At 36.9% G+C, this 17,980-nt stretch overlaps 1 protein-coding gene and 1 long non-coding RNA gene across 6 annotated transcripts in view; one reads left to right on the top strand and one right to left on the bottom strand.

The window, feature by feature from the left end:
* LOC117661176 (uncharacterized) overlaps nucleotides 1-17,980 on the top strand; it is a 185,367-nt gene that overhangs the window by 129,215 nt on the left and 38,172 nt on the right. For 2 of the 3 annotated variants that reach the window (XR_009622202.2, XR_015733202.1), the window contains 2 exons: nucleotides 3,098-3,208; nucleotides 5,668-6,130. This is a non-coding gene — a long non-coding RNA (uncharacterized LOC117661176). Of the gene's footprint in view, nucleotides 1-3,097; nucleotides 3,209-5,667; nucleotides 6,131-17,980 lie in introns of those variants that run through there. The other variant, XR_015733201.1, reaches the window with a different exon arrangement.
* BRINP2 (BMP/retinoic acid inducible neural specific 2) overlaps nucleotides 1-17,980 on the bottom strand; it is a 146,431-nt gene that overhangs the window by 2,467 nt on the left and 125,984 nt on the right. For all 3 annotated transcript variants that reach the window (XM_034409734.3, XM_034409735.3, XM_034409736.2), the window contains 2 exons: nucleotides 14,226-14,462; nucleotides 8,807-9,029 (listed from right to left, as the gene is read on the bottom strand). In XM_034409734.3, coding sequence (XP_034265625.1) covers nucleotides 8,807-9,029; nucleotides 14,226-14,462 — 460 coding nt within the window. The remainder of the gene's footprint in view (nucleotides 1-8,806; nucleotides 9,030-14,225; nucleotides 14,463-17,980) is intronic.

Below are 17,980 nucleotides of genomic sequence, written 5' to 3' on the forward strand. Positions count from 1 at the left end.
GTTACAAGGGCTGAATCCAACAAACTTGAGGTGAGAATTCAAAGCCAAAGGAACTGAGAGACTTCAGATAATTTGGGATGCAGTAGAAGATTCAGACCGCTCCCCAAGAAGGAAGACTAAGAGTCTCAGAAAACTTCTCCCCCATGCTCTGGCAACTGAGACTATATGGGAGAAAGGGAAGAGGAGCGTTGCATGGTCACTTTTATGCAAATACATAAAGGTCCATTATCACTTCCTCAGTTGCCTAAAATATACCTTCCCTACCAGGAGTGAAATCCAGCAGGTTCTAACAGGTTCTGGAGAACCGGTAGTGGAAATTTTGAGTAGTTCAGAGAACTGGCAAATACCACCTCTAGCTGGCCCTAGAGTGGGATGGGAATGGAGATTTTGCAATATCCTTCCCCCAGAAGGGGAGGGAATGGAGATTTTGCAGTATCCTTCCCCTGCCATGCCCACCAAACCATGACCACAGAACCGGTAGGAAAAAATTTGGATTTCACCCCTGTTCCCTACTCCTGTTCAACCATCATATTAGGGGAGGGGGACGTATTTTCCCTGCCCATTCAGATTATAGTGGAGCATGTACAGCAGACTGTACAGCACTTCTGCCTTCTCAATTGGGAAGCCACCAAGGTCTCTGAGGTCACTACTACCAGTCTGTTGTTGCTAAGGTGACAAGAGCCTTTGGACCAGCAGTGACAGCAGCAGGTCTTTGTTCTGTTTCTGCATCGCTCCTCTGCTATGGCTCCAGACTTGGGCTCCCACATCTGACATGCAAAAAACTGGAGGACCACTAGAGGTGGGAGCACAGGGATTCAGAAAACTGTAATGCTTTGCTGCCATCTAGTGGCAGATCAGTTTTGCAGCCCAGATATGATAGCTCTACCCAACATGACCACATTTACTGTAGGTGTCGGGTAAGGAATGGGAGATAAGGGAGTGCCTAATAGACTCCTTATGCCTGCCTTTACTATATTTATACCACAGCAGTCAACTAAAACTATTTTTCATTTTACATATTTGGCTGTTTGCTATATTTCTCAATTTGCAATTTTCATTTTCTTAAGGTTACTAATACACTGATTAACATGCACTTTAAGTTTCAATAAAAAAAAAACCTTATATGATCACATCATTGCATCAAGATTCATTTATGAGCTATGATTTAATTAAAAAGACAATGTGAACAGTGTAGCAGACTGTGAATCAATTCCAACATTTCAGTTCTCTAAGTTAAACCAAAAAACAAATAGAAGACAAGACAGACTGACTCCTCACAAAAATAATAGATTCATACCCTTAAGCATCTAAAGATTAGGCATGAGAAATAGAATACGGGTTTTTTTTAGCCATTTTTGGAATGAGGATAAAAAAGAGTTTTTGACTTCCCAAGTACAAAAGAAGCATTCTCCAAAATCTCTCCATCGCCCTGAAATCCTTTTCTGCCCCTATCACTCATGAATTTATGGAGGAATGGAGGACATGTGAAGACTCACTGAGCTACTCCAAATATTGATGATCTTTCAATATCTATTAAGAAGTGGAGAATAAGGATGGAAATACCACTGCCATAAATTTTAGTGGGAGCAAAATGGTATAGTCTCCAAGCAGATTCATCATTGTGGTGATGAACAGGCCAGGAAAACATGGTGTATGTTAACAGTCATCTTTTTCCATGTGCACAAACACACGAATGCATCCCTCCCCTCCAACAAAAGCACTTTTAAGAAAGATGCATCCTAGACTAAAATATATATATTTGCAACAGCTGCTTGCAATAAAAAAAAAAACCTATTAAGTATAATTGTATTTTGAAAAGTCTATTCTATAAGCTGATGACAAAATTCCATATGTATATTAGGAAAAATTGCAAGCAACAAGAAACATGGGTTTTCCAGCTTTAAAGATAATTTCAGTAAATAATGTATTTGCATGATACAGTATATAAAAGCCTGCAATATAGTCTGGAAACTCAATCAGTGATTAAGTCATCAGGCTAGAAATCAGGAGACTGTGAGTTCTAGTCCAACCTTGGACTCAAAGCCAGCTGGGTGACCTTGGGCCAGTCTCTCTCTCTCTCTAGTCATAGGGAGGAAGCCATGGCAAATCGCTTCTGAAATCTTGCCAAGAAAACTGCAGGGATTTGCCTAGGCGGTTGCCAGAAGTCAAAAACTGATTCAAAGGCCTAGATACCAAAAAAAAAAAAAGTGTTTGTGTGTGTGTGTGTGTGTATTGCACATCATTAGTCAGACTGATGAAGGATGTGTATGAGTGTGTCATTACTGCAGCAGGAGATAGAAGAACTGTGCCCTCAGTCTTGATTGTCTTAGTACTTTCTACATCAATCATTACTAGGGAATATTCTCCCCGACTCTTTACCCGCTCACCCCCACCTCTATTTAATGAAAGCTGAAGAGCCAGTCAACAATTATATGTCAAATAAATTGGTAGAGATGACGGGTTTCAATACTTTTTTTTTTTTAAATAAAGCATTAAAAATAACAGTCACATAAAATTAGTGGGGATTCTTATGGTAGGATTAGCTGGAAGACGACATCCTACCAGCATGTGTCGACCTTGGTTCCAAATCTATTCTGATCTCTACAGAATTGTTAGAGAAAGTAGCTTCAGTATTGAACAGACCTGCTATTCTGGCTATGTAAATTAAAATACAAACATACAACCCCATTTTTGGAAATCGCTGAATAAAAGTTAGTAAAAATAAATCATGCATTTATTTGCCCATCTACTTACTGTAAATGTTTAATCATATTTCAGCTCCAATTCTTTAATTCCTCTCCTGTTATTCATCCTGTTTGTATCCTAATGCATATAGTGGCAGGTCTGTTTTAGCTAGCCTGGCCCCAATATTTTAGTTTCTAAGGTTGGGAATTGTTCATTCCTGTGCTCCTTGCTTGGGCCAAAACCCAGGGAGTTCTCAATTATCATAAATCCTGTTTTCTTTTTCTCGTGGACGTGGTCTGCAACTACAGTAGAGGAGAATGAACTACCTAAAATGTCTTGTTCAAACATTTCAAGTAACTTTTAAATGACTAAAGAGCAAACATAAATCTGTGTGTGTTTTTTCTTTTTTCAGATGAAGCGCTGGAATTTTGTCTATTTGAATATTATGCTTTCTGTGGCTTCTTGTGTGCAAAGATTTGAAAACCTTCTGAAAGTCTGCAGACTGGGCAATTCATGCTTTCAGGTAATCCTTAATTTATGAGTCCAAAATATCCTTTGCTAAGCAAGACAGTTCTTAACTGAGGTTTGTCCCATTTTATGACCTTATTTACCACAGTTGTTAAGTGAATCACTGCAATTGTTAACTTAGTAGCATGGCTATTAAGTGGATTCCCCATTGACTTTGTTTGTCAGAAGGTTGCAAAAGGTGGTCACATGACCCTGGGACATTGCAACTGTCATAAAAACATGCCAGTTGACAAGCATCCAAATTTTGATCATGTGACCACAGGGATGCTGCAATGGTCATAAGTGTGAAAAGCTGTCATAAGCCACTTTTTTTCAATGTTGTTGTAACTTCCAACAGTCACTAAACGAATGATTGTAAGTCAAGGATTGTATTGAGATGAATACAAGGCTACCCTGATTCTTCTCTGTAATTATGGGGTATTTTGTTTAACTTCACTTGAAGAAGTTGCATTCTCTCCTGAGCAACTTTAAAAGTTTGGGCAGAGGAACAGCATTTAGAAAGAGAAACATCCCAGAACTTTGCTACTTTGGTGGTTGTATTCATTTGGGTAGGTTCATTGCCCAAAGCAACCATGCCATTTGGTGTTTGTAGTCCAATGCTATAGTGTACCAACTGAGTTCAAGGTTTTTCTATATTTTCATCATTACAACTCATAGATGGCCAACCTTGTGATTATCTAAAGTTGTAGGTCCACTAGCATGTCTTTCACACCCATTAATTGTCTTTCATGCATAAAACATGGCACACCAATTTATACTTTAATTTTTATGCCACTTTGATGATAACATTAATATTGGGTCTATGGTGAATTTTTATATTTCAGATTTGGTCTCTAAATGAAATTGTTAGTATTTGCCTTTCCATCATTTCCTGTGTTACTCAAAGCTTCTGTGCTTTCAATTTTTTGAACAGCTTAACAGCTGTGGCTCATTTCTCATAGTACTATGGTACTCTGCTCCTGCTTCGGCATTTTTCATTTCTTGGAGGACTGGTTTTATGGAGTGAAAGCTAAGTAAAAAGGGGAAAAAAAGACAACTAAAGGAAACCTCCCAATTCCCATGCCCAGAAAAACAGCCAGCTCTTAAAAGCTTTCCAAAATGCCAGTAGGATTGGAGCCAATCTGAGATGGTATTCTAAAAGGCAAAGTAGTGCCTGAAACTTGATTAAAATAGGTCCACTTTCTCCAGGGCTCTGTGTAGCTGCAATGCAACTTCCATCTCGACAATCTTCCTTAAAAGGGGAAGGTTGAAAACAGAATGAAAAGTATCCAAAATGGTTGGGTTCAATTATGGCTTCTTGAGGAAACAATAGACTACTACTTAAGCATCAGTGGACCAACCCATCTCTCACAGACCTATGCCTAGACCAAAACCACAAGTCCCTCTTTGAAGGACATGGGTGATTCTGAAATGTGAAAAATAAATTAGAATGGAATGGAATGGGATGGGATAGGATAGGATAGGATAGGATAGGATAGGATAGGATAGGATAGGATAGGATAGGATAGGATAGGATAGGATAGGATAGGATAGGATAGAAGGTAGGGGTAGGGGTAGGGGTAGGGGTAGGGGTAGGGGTAGGGGTAGGGATAGGGATAGGGATAGGGATAGGAATAGAAAAGAGAAGAGAAGAGAAGAAAGAGAAGAGAAGAGAAGAGAAGAGAAGAGAAGAGAAGAGAAGAGAAGAGAAGAGAAGAGAAGAGAAGAGAAGAGAAGAGAAGAGAAGAAAGATGGCTGAAGTCTCAGATCTGAGATCCCTGCCCACTTCCTTGGATCTTCCTCTTGGATGATCACAATGTTATTGGCAAACCTGAAGAGTTTAGTTTCTTGCCACCAGTGTTGATACCTTCATCTCCCCAGTTAAGTGTTCTGAAAATTTATTCGGGGGCTAATGGCTAACTAACACTATCTGGGGAGATAGTGTTGTTATCTCACCAAAAATCTTCATAGTGCATTGTAGGACACCTCAGCATACATGGATGGTGAATGAGCAATAAAGGAAGGTGATGACACTGATCAAGCAGCCTTTATTTATTTATTTGATCTTGAAAAGGCTTTCAATTTATCTCCCTAATCACTTTCATCAATATTGAACATGCCATGTCTCAATATTGTTAGTAATGTCCCTTGCATTGTTTGTGTATGTTTTTTCAGATACCAAGAGGAATTTTAGAGTATCATTTATCATCTCAAATGTATTGTTATAGTCTTTGAGCTACAGGAAATGTTTTTCAGTTGACTGCATCACACAATCTAGTATGTGGTTAAATCTTTCTACTTGTGTTTAGGGATTTTAATGGAATTATCCCATGTCTCATAATGACCTTTTTTTTTCAGTGATTGTTGTATACTTAAGTGAGTGTGAACTTCTATGCAGTCATCATCTGACTGATAAAATTATATGTAGGCATGACTATATTTTCACCAGTTGTCCCATCTTTCTCTTTCTTTCAGAGTTAGCATGTTGGAATCTCTTGCTCACATTTATTTCAACCATTAAGCCATAAAGAAATATGAAGTTAGATGTTTCTGCTGATTCCCACTGTTTCCTCACAAATAATTCCTATTAAAGATTATTCTCCTTAATTGAAACTGTGGCATCACCTGTCTCCCCAACCTGCTGTTTGATAAGCTTCATCAACTCAATTTTCCTATTGTATGGCACTCTATACTCTATACAGAGGAAGTTCCAAGATATTGTTTCAAAATTTCCTATAGAGAAGTTGATGCAGAAAACACATAGATACTTTCTATTATCTTTAAAAATTCAGCAACCTTGTTAAAAGCTGATGCAGCATCACTGACAAGCAAATTCAGTGAAGGAAAATTACAAGGGGTTAAAAAAAAGAAAAGAAAGTGTTTAATGCTGCTCCTGCTTTCTTATATGGGTATCTTAATCATAGTCCTGACTTCTTATGCCAGCTATCGTAATTCCTTTCTTCCAACTTTCTAAGAAGTACATTTACCATATTAGTAGTTCCTGTAGTACCAGATGTATCAATAAATTCTAGAAAATGTTCTATAACAGGCCTATAGCAGGGATCTGTTCACGAGCTTTTGTTGCTGTTACAAAATACATGATTCATTTCTCATGTTTCATATGACTGATGTCAAATGTGCAATTTAGAATCAGTAATAATACCTTACTGATTTTATATTTGCCAAAATCTTCTCTTTGATGTTTGTTGCCATAACTTTATGGCTTTATTTCATTATTTTTTTTTTCAATGTGTAGGGCTGTGTAGAATTTGTGAGATGATGATTCTTCTTATATACACTTGGAATATAGCATAAATCCAGCTTTGAATTTAAAATTTTAAGAAAATGGCCACTATTTGGAGCATACAACTGATCTGAAATGTCACACAGTGCTAGCTTTGAGAAAGCAAGCATTTACACAATTGTAATGATTTTTTTCAGAGCATTTTTCAGAGCATGAGGTACTCTATAAAGCCTTAGTAAGACCATACCTAGAATACTGCATCCAGTTTTGGTCACCACACTATAAAAAAGATGTTGAGACTCTAGAAAGAGTGCAGAGAAGAGCAACAAAGATGATTAGGGGACTGGAGGCTAAAACATACGATGAATGATTGCAGGAACTGGGCATGGCTAGTCTAGTGAAGAAAAGGACCAGGAGAGACATGATAGCAGTGTTCCAATATTTGAGGGACTGCCACAGAGAGGAGGGGATCTAGCTATTGTCCAAAGAACCTGAAGGCCAGACAAGGAATAATGGATGGAAACTGATGAATGAATGAGTCAACCTGGAAATAAGGAGAAATTTTCTGACTGTGAGAACAATCAACCAATGGAAGAGCTTGCCTTCAGAAGTTGTGGGAGCTTCATCACTGGAAGCTTTCAAGAAGAAACTGGATTGCTATCTATTAGAAATGGTGTAGGGTCTCCTGCTTGGGTGGGGTGGTTGGACTAGATGACCTACAAAGTGCCTTCCAACTCTGTTAATCTATTAATCTGTTAATTTTGTCTCTGAACAGACTGATGAAATTTTCTCTTGATGCTGATAACCTATGGCGATCTTTAATCTTAATGGCTACTTAAACTGTTTCCATCTATGGAAAACTCTTTGATAATTTACTGACCTTTCATGGCACACCAAATTTGTAATCCATATTTTTCCAATCCTTTGTGGCAACAAAAGCTACAGCATCTACACTTTGCCACTGCAAGGAATTTCATATTAGGACAAACTGAAACATCTTATTTTTTGTTTTGTTTTGGAGGAGCATGAAATTTTTCATTCGTTCTAACTCATGAAATACATGGTGAGTTCTCAGATGAGCCTACAGTCCTGACTAATCTACTGTAGATTTAAGAAATTTAATTTAACAGTAGCTGTTTCTTGTGTCCTCACCAACTCTTCCCTGACCTGCACTTTTCTTCTTCCATTTGAAAGCAGTTGTTAGGTCAACTGCACTTGAACTAACTAGAAGGGTCATAATCATTTCTGCCTCTGTATTTCAAGAATTCTGCAGAGTTAAAAATCTTCCTTTGTTTTTTGCCTCTTTTTGAACATTATATCAGATGTTTTTCTCCCTTTCATTCATGGTTGTTGTTTGTGACAATTATGGTGCCTCTCAACACTAAAAAAACATAAGCAGGGCTAAAACAGAATGGTGTTAGTGTCTTAAGGACAAGTGCCTTCTACCAATATTTCTTATTGTGTCTCGGAACAATTGACTGTTCATTCTCCTCAAGTGGATTCAAAAAAGCAACTTTGTGAAAAGCTTTTATTCATCAATCTATGATCCTGGGGGTACTAAAGAAATATATGAGAGGGGCTTCCTCCTTCCTCTCTCCCTAAGTTTATCCTTTTTGTTATTTCTTCTCACTTTTTCTTGTTATATTTCTTGTGCTTTACTTTCTTTAGCATCATACTTTCTTGTGCGTCTGTGCATCTAGAGCAGAAGGAATAAATCTGCTCCAGCAACAATTTTCTACATTCTGAATCTAAGTAGCAACCCCCTCCACCTCAGTCTGCCCCCTAGTAAAACACTCCTGTACTATGTTTTAGCATGTATATGATATAAAGAGCCAGGAGAAAGATAGCAGGTGTTTCTTTCATTTCATACTTTAATTGGTTCTTCCTATCATAATATATAGATCACTGGCTTCCCTAGAGCAAATAAAAACAGTTGCCTACGTGCTGGTGCAATGTATAAGGAAATGTTTACTTTTTATGTTGGGCAGTTTCAGAAATACCTGCACAGACATGTAGGTAATACACTTGATATTCCACTACTAGAGACTGAAGGTAAGAAATTGGTGACTATAATTCCATTGCTTTTCCTTCTGAGCTAAGTGGCTAATATTCTGAAGCTTATTTGAAATTCCATGGTTGATTGCAGCATCATGGAAAAATTATATCCAGAAATATTTCCAAACCCAAGTCCACCTAGATTTCAAAATACTTCATGAATGGGTTTAGTATAGCATACCTCCAAATGAATCATTCACTGATGTTCACTTACAACTATCTTTTCCCTAAATTTTCTCCCTGACTAGAATTGTGTAGGTCTGGAAGATTAAATTTACAATGCAATTATCACATTTGTTCCATAATTTAACTAACCTCTCCTTTAGGAGTTTGAAGCGAGGTTGCCTGGGGCAGCGTTTAGCCAGATTGAAAAGGCGTCGGACAATCCGATGGCTTTTCTTAGATAGCATCTTCAAAGTCATGCCCAATTTTTGATAGCGATGCTGAATATCAACATCCGCTGCCCAATATTGGGAGATGGCAGTTATGTTCAAGAAGCGATCCACTGGCAGCTTCTTCACAAGAGACTGTAGTTCCTCTGGGGAAACAAAACAAAATGTCAGCTACAAGAAAACACTGGAAAACACCACAAAGTTGCTATAGTTTGTTTCAATAATTAGAGGGCCATGGAATTAATTGAGTCTTGGACCATGCTACTTATTATTTATTTATATTTCACCTTTATTATTTTTGCAAATAATTCAAGGTGATAAACATATCCAGTGCAACTTCCTCCTCCTATTTCCCCCCCCCCACACAACAACCCTGTGAGGGAAGTTGGGCTGAGAGAGATGATTGCTCCAAAGTCACCCAATCAGGCTTTCATGGCTAAGGAGTTCCTGCAGATTTTATTCTGCTAGGTCTTGCTGACTATAGGGAATGGGGCTCACCCCATTTCAAGGTCATTGAACCAGTGCTTTCTGAAGACATTTCCATGGTCATGTGGCCAGAATGATGTCATGGAATGCTGTTACCTTCCCACTGAAGTGGTACCTATTTATCTATTTGCATTTGCATGCTTTCGAACTGCTAGGTTGGCAGCAGCTGGGGAGAGAATGAGAACTCACCCTGTTGTATGGAGCTTGGGTCTTGAACCTGGGTTGCCGGCTTTCCAGATAACAAGCCCCATGTCTTAATCACTGAGCCATCATGCCACCATTTCATGGCTAAGACAGGCCTAGAATTCATGGGCTCCTGCTTTCTGGGCTTGTACCTTAGCCACTAGACCAGTGGTGGGATTCAACCAGTTCGCACCACTTCAGGAGAACCGGTTGTTAACTTTCTGAGCAGTTTGGCAAACTGGTTGTTGGAAGAAATCATTAGGGCAGAGAACCGGTTGTTAAATTACTTGAATCCCACCACTGCACTAGACCAAAGTGGCTTTCTACTTGAGGTTGCTAATGATGCAAGGTAAGGCCAATGGCTCCTCAGTTTTAAAAAGAAATAAGGATTTTGAATTGATCATAAACAATGAATCTTGGAAAACAGGGTAAATAAGTATTCAGATCCCCTGATAATATTATTCCATACTAGGATGAAATGTATTGATTTCTATTGAAATGATAGTTAATATTCTTCTTCTTAAATGATGTCCAATAACTTTGGGTAATTTACCTGGATTATTCTACCTTTTAAATACACTGGGAATGACTAATTAATTTGCATTTGTGCCTAACAGGATTTAGCTATTGTGTTTCTCTCTAATGGGTACATATCACTTATAGAAGAGGTAGGAGACCAAATAATGGAGAACAACACTGAGAAAAGAAGATTTATCCTGAACCCACTGAGCTAATAGTATCTTCCTTCTTTCATATTTTTGGGACAGAGGTGCTGAAATTTACTGGAGAGCTCACACAGTTCCAATCAACAGAAATTCCTTCAGACCATCCTATTTTATAGCTAACAAATTGTCAGAATTCTGATAGTACTTCACTGAAATCTATTCTCCAAATGAAGTGTACATCCTACAAATAAGAAAGTTCCAAGTCTCTCTTTTCAATTTTGTAATTTGAGAATGGGGCTATAAATTAAAATGGGTAGCCACCTTTAAGCCCATGCTCATTGTATGCACCTCTGTCAGGATCCGTCGTATTTAAAATTCTTACAACGACCAGCTGCAATTCAGACATTTGAGGTGTGTGTGTGTGTGTGTGTATTAATATGTATAGGATTACTTGGAACCGGTCTCCATCTTAAACTCACTGGTGTAACACAACCCAAGAAAAAGGATTAATAAGGATGCTGGGTGCAACTCCCATAACTTGCCATTTTACTCAACTACAGGTTGTTTGTTCTCTGGTTAGTAGCTTAGAAATCTTGGAGTCAATGATAGGAGAAGGATTCCAGCCCTTAATCTCTAACCTCCATTCCTCACTTGTTAAATAAGCACTGGTTTATCACAGATTTATTGAAGCGGACATACTATATTCGATTTAGAGAGGGAAGAATTCAATACATATATTTTTAAAACCTCCACCTTGACATTCTTTGAAAATTCATACAGTACTGGGAAATAAATTATAGGAAAAGCAATTTTAGTTGGATAAATGTTATTGAAGCTGAATTCAATACTTCTTGTCTTGTTTTAAGAGCTATGATGTTCGTATACGTACATTGTATAAACCCAGTAAGTATCCTGTATTTGATGTAATTGTATTGACCACCTTTCTTTTCATATAAACTCATATTTTAAACTCAATAAAAATATCTTTATTCTCTACTGAATACAAGCTAAACAACATTCAACTGAACAGAACACATACATATCCTTCCTTCCATCTCTCTTTCTATCCTCTACTTATCTTGAGTTTTAGACACTAAATTCTTCAGAGCAAAGTCTTCAGACTGTTATTCTGCAAAAATGTGCCATGCACATTAGTGGAACTATATAAAGATATATAAAGAGCCCCTCTGTGAGGGTTAAGAAGTTTGATAAATAAATATGATTATTTATGAGTAAATAAAAAGATTTTTAACTAAAATGTAAAATTCAAAATGTTCAGTTTAACAACTATCGTGTATACATTACTTTTCTAAATGTTTAAGACATTAATGAAATCTTCTGTAAACCTTCATCTATTTCAAATGCTATTTGTATATAGATAATTAGATTTAAACTGTTTGTATTACTTCATTTAAAAAACAAACAAACCCCAAATCCATAGCTGCTTTGAGTACCCCATCCCCAGGGGTGGAAAGTAAGACACAAACTTAAATTATAAATTAATAAATATACCAGAGAATGTCAAATGATTTGTTGAAAGTTTGATAATAATCATATTTTTCAAATAAATTTGAGTTAGAGGGGGAAAAAAATCTAATGCATAGATAATTGTAGAGAATTCTTATGCAGAGAATATGAATTGCTCATCGATGGTAAAGCATTCTAAAAACTCAATCCATTGAATAATATTCTTCTAAGTGTATATAATGTTAACTCATATAGTTGGACTCTTCTGTTATCATCTGTTTTAATTCAACAAATGAGAGTGCTTGAGTATTGTAAATTTGAAAGCGAAGCATATTTTCATTCATGTTCCAAACACAGAATATCTAAAAAAATCTAGGCTTACCCATATATGTCAAAACTCAATTTCATTTTTCCCTCAACCATGTGGAACAGGAATCAGATTTCTATTTGTGAATGAATGGAAGTAATCACACCCTCAACTTGATGCTTTATGGGTAATTCTTAGTGCTCTTACAAATCTGATTCTGCTGCTGGTGCCATCAACTGTAACAATTCTCAGACAGTCCCTCTTCTCCTAAAGCTTATTATTACTGATTATATGACCACGCTTCATCTATGTAGCTTAGGCTGCTATAAGCTCTTGCAATTGGAAGGTTATACAGCGCCAATATTTCTTTCTAGAGTATCTAGTAGAGAAATTGCCAATCTAATGCCCTTCAAAAATATTTCATTTTAATTCCCATCAGTTCTACAAAAGGACTATGGAAGTTGCAGTCTAAATCATCTAGAGGGCATTACACTGTCTACACCTAATCTAAGATAAGCACATTTCTTTTTAAAGGCATTTCCAGACTGCATTGAATTCCCTGGAATTAAGCATGATTAAATACTAAAGGAAGAATATGTGTTAAGCTATTTATTATGGGTCGCAGTGACTTGGATCAAGAGAATAGAGCTGAAATACCTGAGACTTTTTGTGTGAATGGCCAATTTGGATCATTCAATTGTTATCACCCTGAGTTTTCTCAAAGGGTCAGTTTGAAGAGAATTGGAGATGGAGCTATCTACACAGGCCAAACTCCTTGAAGTCAGAGGTAGAGGATTCAAATATATCAAAAAGCAAAATTTCTGCAAACTTCTCACTCTTTCTGACTTCAAGCTCATGATGCGATCTGCTCTAAAAACCTCCATGTAATGTGTAAAATACAGGAAGGATGCTTATATAGGAAGAAAGAGGGAGGGAGGGAGACAGAGAGGAAAAGGGGGGGTGGAATTTAGCTGAAATGCTACTACCTGAAGTTCACTAGGATAGGAGTGAAATAACTTTTGTAGCCAGGATCATACTTTTATTATTTTATTAATGCTATCCTTGAGGAATGCAAGGCGATGATAATAATATGAAATTGTTACCAAAATGGACAAGATTGAAAGTAGCTTTTAGGAGGTAAAAGGATTAAGTAGCTTTTAGGAAGTAAAAGGAAAATAATCATCTTAACTCCATCAAATTATTTGTCTTGATCTTTTTCCTCCAAGGCTGAGCTGCTGAAAACTGTCTACAATCTTAGGCAGTTCTAGGGACTACAAAAATGACTCTTGGAGGTTATGTGTAGCCTATAAGCTTTGATTGTCCATCCTACAGTGTGGTTCAGACCCTTAATTTTTTGTAATACCTTTCTAAAGTAAAATGAAAACAATAGGCCTTAGAAAAGAGAAACCAACATACACAATAAACAGCAAGAATGTAGTCACAAGCAGTTAAACATGTATTGTGTTATATTACATTACAGCTGTGTAAACTCACTGATTACACAGCAGAATAATATGGCTATCCTTTCCAGAGAGACAATCAGTAACAAAAATTAGTCATTCTCACAAAAGAAATCACACTGATATCTGCTTCAAAGAAGTATTAGAACTGGTGATGCAACTTATTTCTTCAAATAATAGTAAGGCCATTTACATGGATTGATTAATCACAGTCACAATAGGCTTCTAATTTGTGTAAGATCAGATTTATAAATGACAGAATCAGGGGTGAAATTCAGCAAATTGGAGAACCAGTAGCGGAAATTTTGAGTAGTTCAGACAACCAGCAAATACCACCTCTGGCTGGCCCCAGAGTGGGCTGGGAATGGAAATTTTACAATATCCTTCCCCCAGGCGTGGGGAGGGAATGGGGATTTTGCAGTATCCTTCCCCTGCCACACCCACCAAGCCACGCCCACCAAGCCACATGACGCCCACCAAGCCACGCCCACAGAACCAGTAGGAAAAATATTAGAATTCCACCACTGGATAGAATACTTTAGATATCAAGAAACATGTCAAAAGGACTAACCAGTTGATCGCCTACCCAGCCAATATTTCCTCATTTCAAACTAAGCATGCTGGAAACAATTTTCTGAAATGGGAAAGAGTTATGGTTTTTGCTGAATATATTGCTGAATATATTGCTGGCACTATTAATGGCAGAGTACAAAAAATGTGACATCTATCATCTCCTAAAGTCAATATTTGAAAATCCATTTTTCCCCATCTCACCTGATTCCCGAAACTGTTGGTTATGACTCTCCCAGATTTCCTGGATCTGGAGAAGGCTGTCTTCCATACTCTGGATGTCAGTCTCGGGACAATTGCACTGCGGGTAATTAAACCCACATTGGCACCAGCAGTCATTATCTCGGCACAGTAGCTCCCCCTCTGAATTGCAGGTGATATAACTTAGGGCAGCAACAACAAAGCGTTCTCGCAGGTACTCAGGTAATACTGCCTGAAGACCTACCAAAGGAATACAGAGTAGTCACAACCTTAGTACAGTGACATCCACATTGTGAATAAATAAGTATTTTGAAAATCAGACTGCTGCCCTCATAGTACTTTTCAGGAAAGTAAATATTTAAATATTGCTAATTAATTTTTCAAAATTTTAAAAGAAAAAAGAAAAAAAGAAAAGTGAAGAAAAAATGGTAAGTTCAGCTAATTGTTGACAAAGTGGTATTTCAAAGGTAACACTGATATTTGCAGAGGGTCATTTTTAGATAAAAAAATACTTCACATTAATTTTGTTTTGGAGAGCTAACTGGTTACTTAGAGATGTTCAATTCTTAAAATTATATACTGATCTTCTGGAAATTAATAGGTAGCCTGCAGATATGAATACAGTATATTTTTATGATAGCAAAAAAAAAATTATACTATAACATTGGAAGACTACCCATTCTCAATTAAGTGTGCAGCAGCATGAAGAGGCTAGCTTTCTCTCTGCAGCTAAACAATCATTTTACTGCTATGAATTCCAATTAGGATTTATTTAGAAATCTAAACTGCATATATCAATTGATATGTTTATATGTTTAACTTTTCATCTGTCTCTCATTAAGTAAAATGTCTTCAGTGTTAATAACTTTATTGCATGAGACATGTATATGCACAAGTTTTATTTGACACATTGAAAATATCTGTTTTAGGTTATTCCTATTTTTTCTTCTTTTTGTTTCTTTTTTTGAACATAAAATAATAAACAAACAAACAAACAAATGGCCCAAGCAATGAAATTATTGCAGTGGGATTTGAAAACCTATCTTCCTGATAATTAAAATATTTCTAGAGGAAAACATACATAATATTTCCACATTCTTCCAATATTGATCCTCAAACTTAGAATGCATTACCATGAATAGATAGGCAGTACAACCAAAGCTATAATCACATCTTGATGAAAAACTGGACAGCTAAAGATAGATTGATAAGAAAAGCTTAAAACGCAACTTTTTGCTCACCACAGCTGAAACACAAATATGTTCAGAATAGTAAATGACTCTATGGCAGGGATCTAAATGCAGAATTGGTCTGAAGATCCATTGATTGGTCTGAATTGGTCTGATGCTCTGTTGATTGCTGAATGTGAATATAGAATGTACTGAATGTAGTGTTTTCTTTTGATAATTTCTGAATTATTTTGCATCAGAGAAGAAAGCTTCCTAAGATTATTTCCACACTAGAGCTACAGGATTCAACTTCCTACTGCAAAGTCTCCAGTGAAGCATATTGTAGTTAGTACTATACTGAATGCAATATTCTTTAAGGACAGTGGGCTTTATTTTTGAAACCAGTTTCTTCATAAACAGACCATAGATTAAGTCTTGCCCAGGAACCCTTCTCATAGGAAAAGCCTAAAGTTAGATCATTCCTTTGCAAATGAGCTCCACCATATGGACACAGGAGACATTTTTGCCTTTTACTATTCTTTTGAGTTGATTTCAGAAAACAATGCTGGTAAATCAAGTGAAAATAGGACTGGTAGAACAGGACTGAAACTGAAAATAGGATTGGTAAAACAGGTCAGTTAGATTTTCTACAATAATACATTTATTCTGACTTGGTCCATGTGGATGGTGTTATTTCCACCAATTGTAGGGAAAGAGAAAATAGTATTTGCTGCCTGCAAATTGAGGAAAAAACTGAAACATCTCAAAGCACTGGGAGGGAAGACATGTCTCAGTATAATTCCTTGTTCATTTAGCTGTGATTGGGTTCATCAGTTTGGCTTTCTTATTGACTTTGTCTTTTCTTCAGTGAAGAAAATTGCCTGGGAATTACCAGAACAAATTTTTCTCATAATCTGAGTATATATCTTTCTGGTCATGTCTATCCTCCTTCACTCAAAAACAAGATAAATTCATATCCAATAATAATATTGGATAAATTTGTATCCAATAATATGTGCTGGCAATTGGACACAGCATTCTAAATTATATTGGCAATATTGAGAATATCACTTAAGTAATGCACACATTTTCAAAGCACATTTTCTTCAGTTGTAGACCATGTATTTGCAATCAACAAATTTATAGCCATATCAAGATATTTTAAGCAGACACTATAAATAACACCTCTGATCAATTCACACTCTACCATTGCCATTAGTAATTATTAATATTGAATGGGTAATATTAGAATCTTTCAATTCCGCTGATTTGTGAACATCTCTGCAAGGGAGTATACACAATCTCCAGGACTGTGCACCTGAGCACTTAAATTTCAGTAATCCTAATTTATATCTGTAATATATACAAAAGCCAAAAGTTGTAATTGGGCAATATATTATTTATTTATTTGTTTGTTTGTTTGTTTGTTTGTTTATTTATTGCTGTGCCTTTGAATCAGCTTTGGCTTCTGGCAACTGCTTAAACAAGTTAATTAGGACCAGCCAAAATGCCATTACACAATTTCTTCAACTGACCTTTTTGTCTAATTTTTTATAATTAATTTCTACTTTTGCTAATATAAGGGCAATTAAATTTCTTTTACTTCTGTTCTGTATTAATCCAGGACATGTGATTTTTCTTCAGAGCACAGTCTTTAGATTTTTTGAAATTAGGGAATAGGATGAGATGGGGAAGCTAAACTGTACTAATGATCTGTGATTTAGTCTTTAACCATTTTGAGTCTAAACTGCAACTTATGTCCATGATATCTAATCTAATGTAAAATTTATTTTACAGCCTAAAAAAATTCTAAGAACCTAAAATTTTACATTATTTTCTCTGATGGACTAGCATAGTTGTTCTTGTGTATGTATATTTGTTTGTGAATGTATTACATGCTAATGAAATATTATACAGTATATGTATATATGTGTATATACGCATATGTATATCTATATGTATATATATATACACACACACAGTTCTGACCCAGCTCTCCAAATACAACAAACCCTCTGAAGTTAACTCAAAGATTCCTTTATTAGCAGCCCCGGCAAAAAGTTTCTCTCTCAACACAGGCTAATAAGTCTGTCAGGCTGGAAGATGAATAGTTGTCTGCTACATCTATTCATATCCACCCTCTACCTTTTATCCCCAGAGCTAGGGTGTGGCTTCGCTAGCAGCGGTGGCTCTTCCTTCCCAAGGATCGGCCCATGGATTTCCACTGCTCTCCTCTTCTCTGTCTTTTGCGCATCTGCACGTCGGGCACTGGAGCCAGCTGTTCCACCTCCAGACCTGGGCGGTGTTGTCTCTCCATCTGAGGGCTGATGGATGGTCCAGGCTCCGCCTCTGTCTCTCTCTCTCTGCCAGCTCCATTCCCTCTTCCCCCTCAGAACTCTCAAATTGCCTTGATGCTGACCCTGACTGCCACATTTCCTCCTCTGATTCAGCTGCTGGAGGGGACGGTGGCTGACAGGCCACAACACACACACACACACACACATTTTGTGATTTTGTTCCAGATTTGTGATGCAGTTATATGCCTCAGCCAGATACCATAGTTGGTTGACTATCTGGTTAACTAGATAG

This window comes from Pantherophis guttatus, chromosome 3 (genome assembly GCF_059756535.1).
Source record: "Pantherophis guttatus breed Tessera chromosome 3, ASM5975653v1, whole genome shotgun sequence".
Classification (NCBI taxonomy): Eukaryota; Metazoa; Chordata; class Lepidosauria; order Squamata; family Colubridae; genus Pantherophis; species Pantherophis guttatus.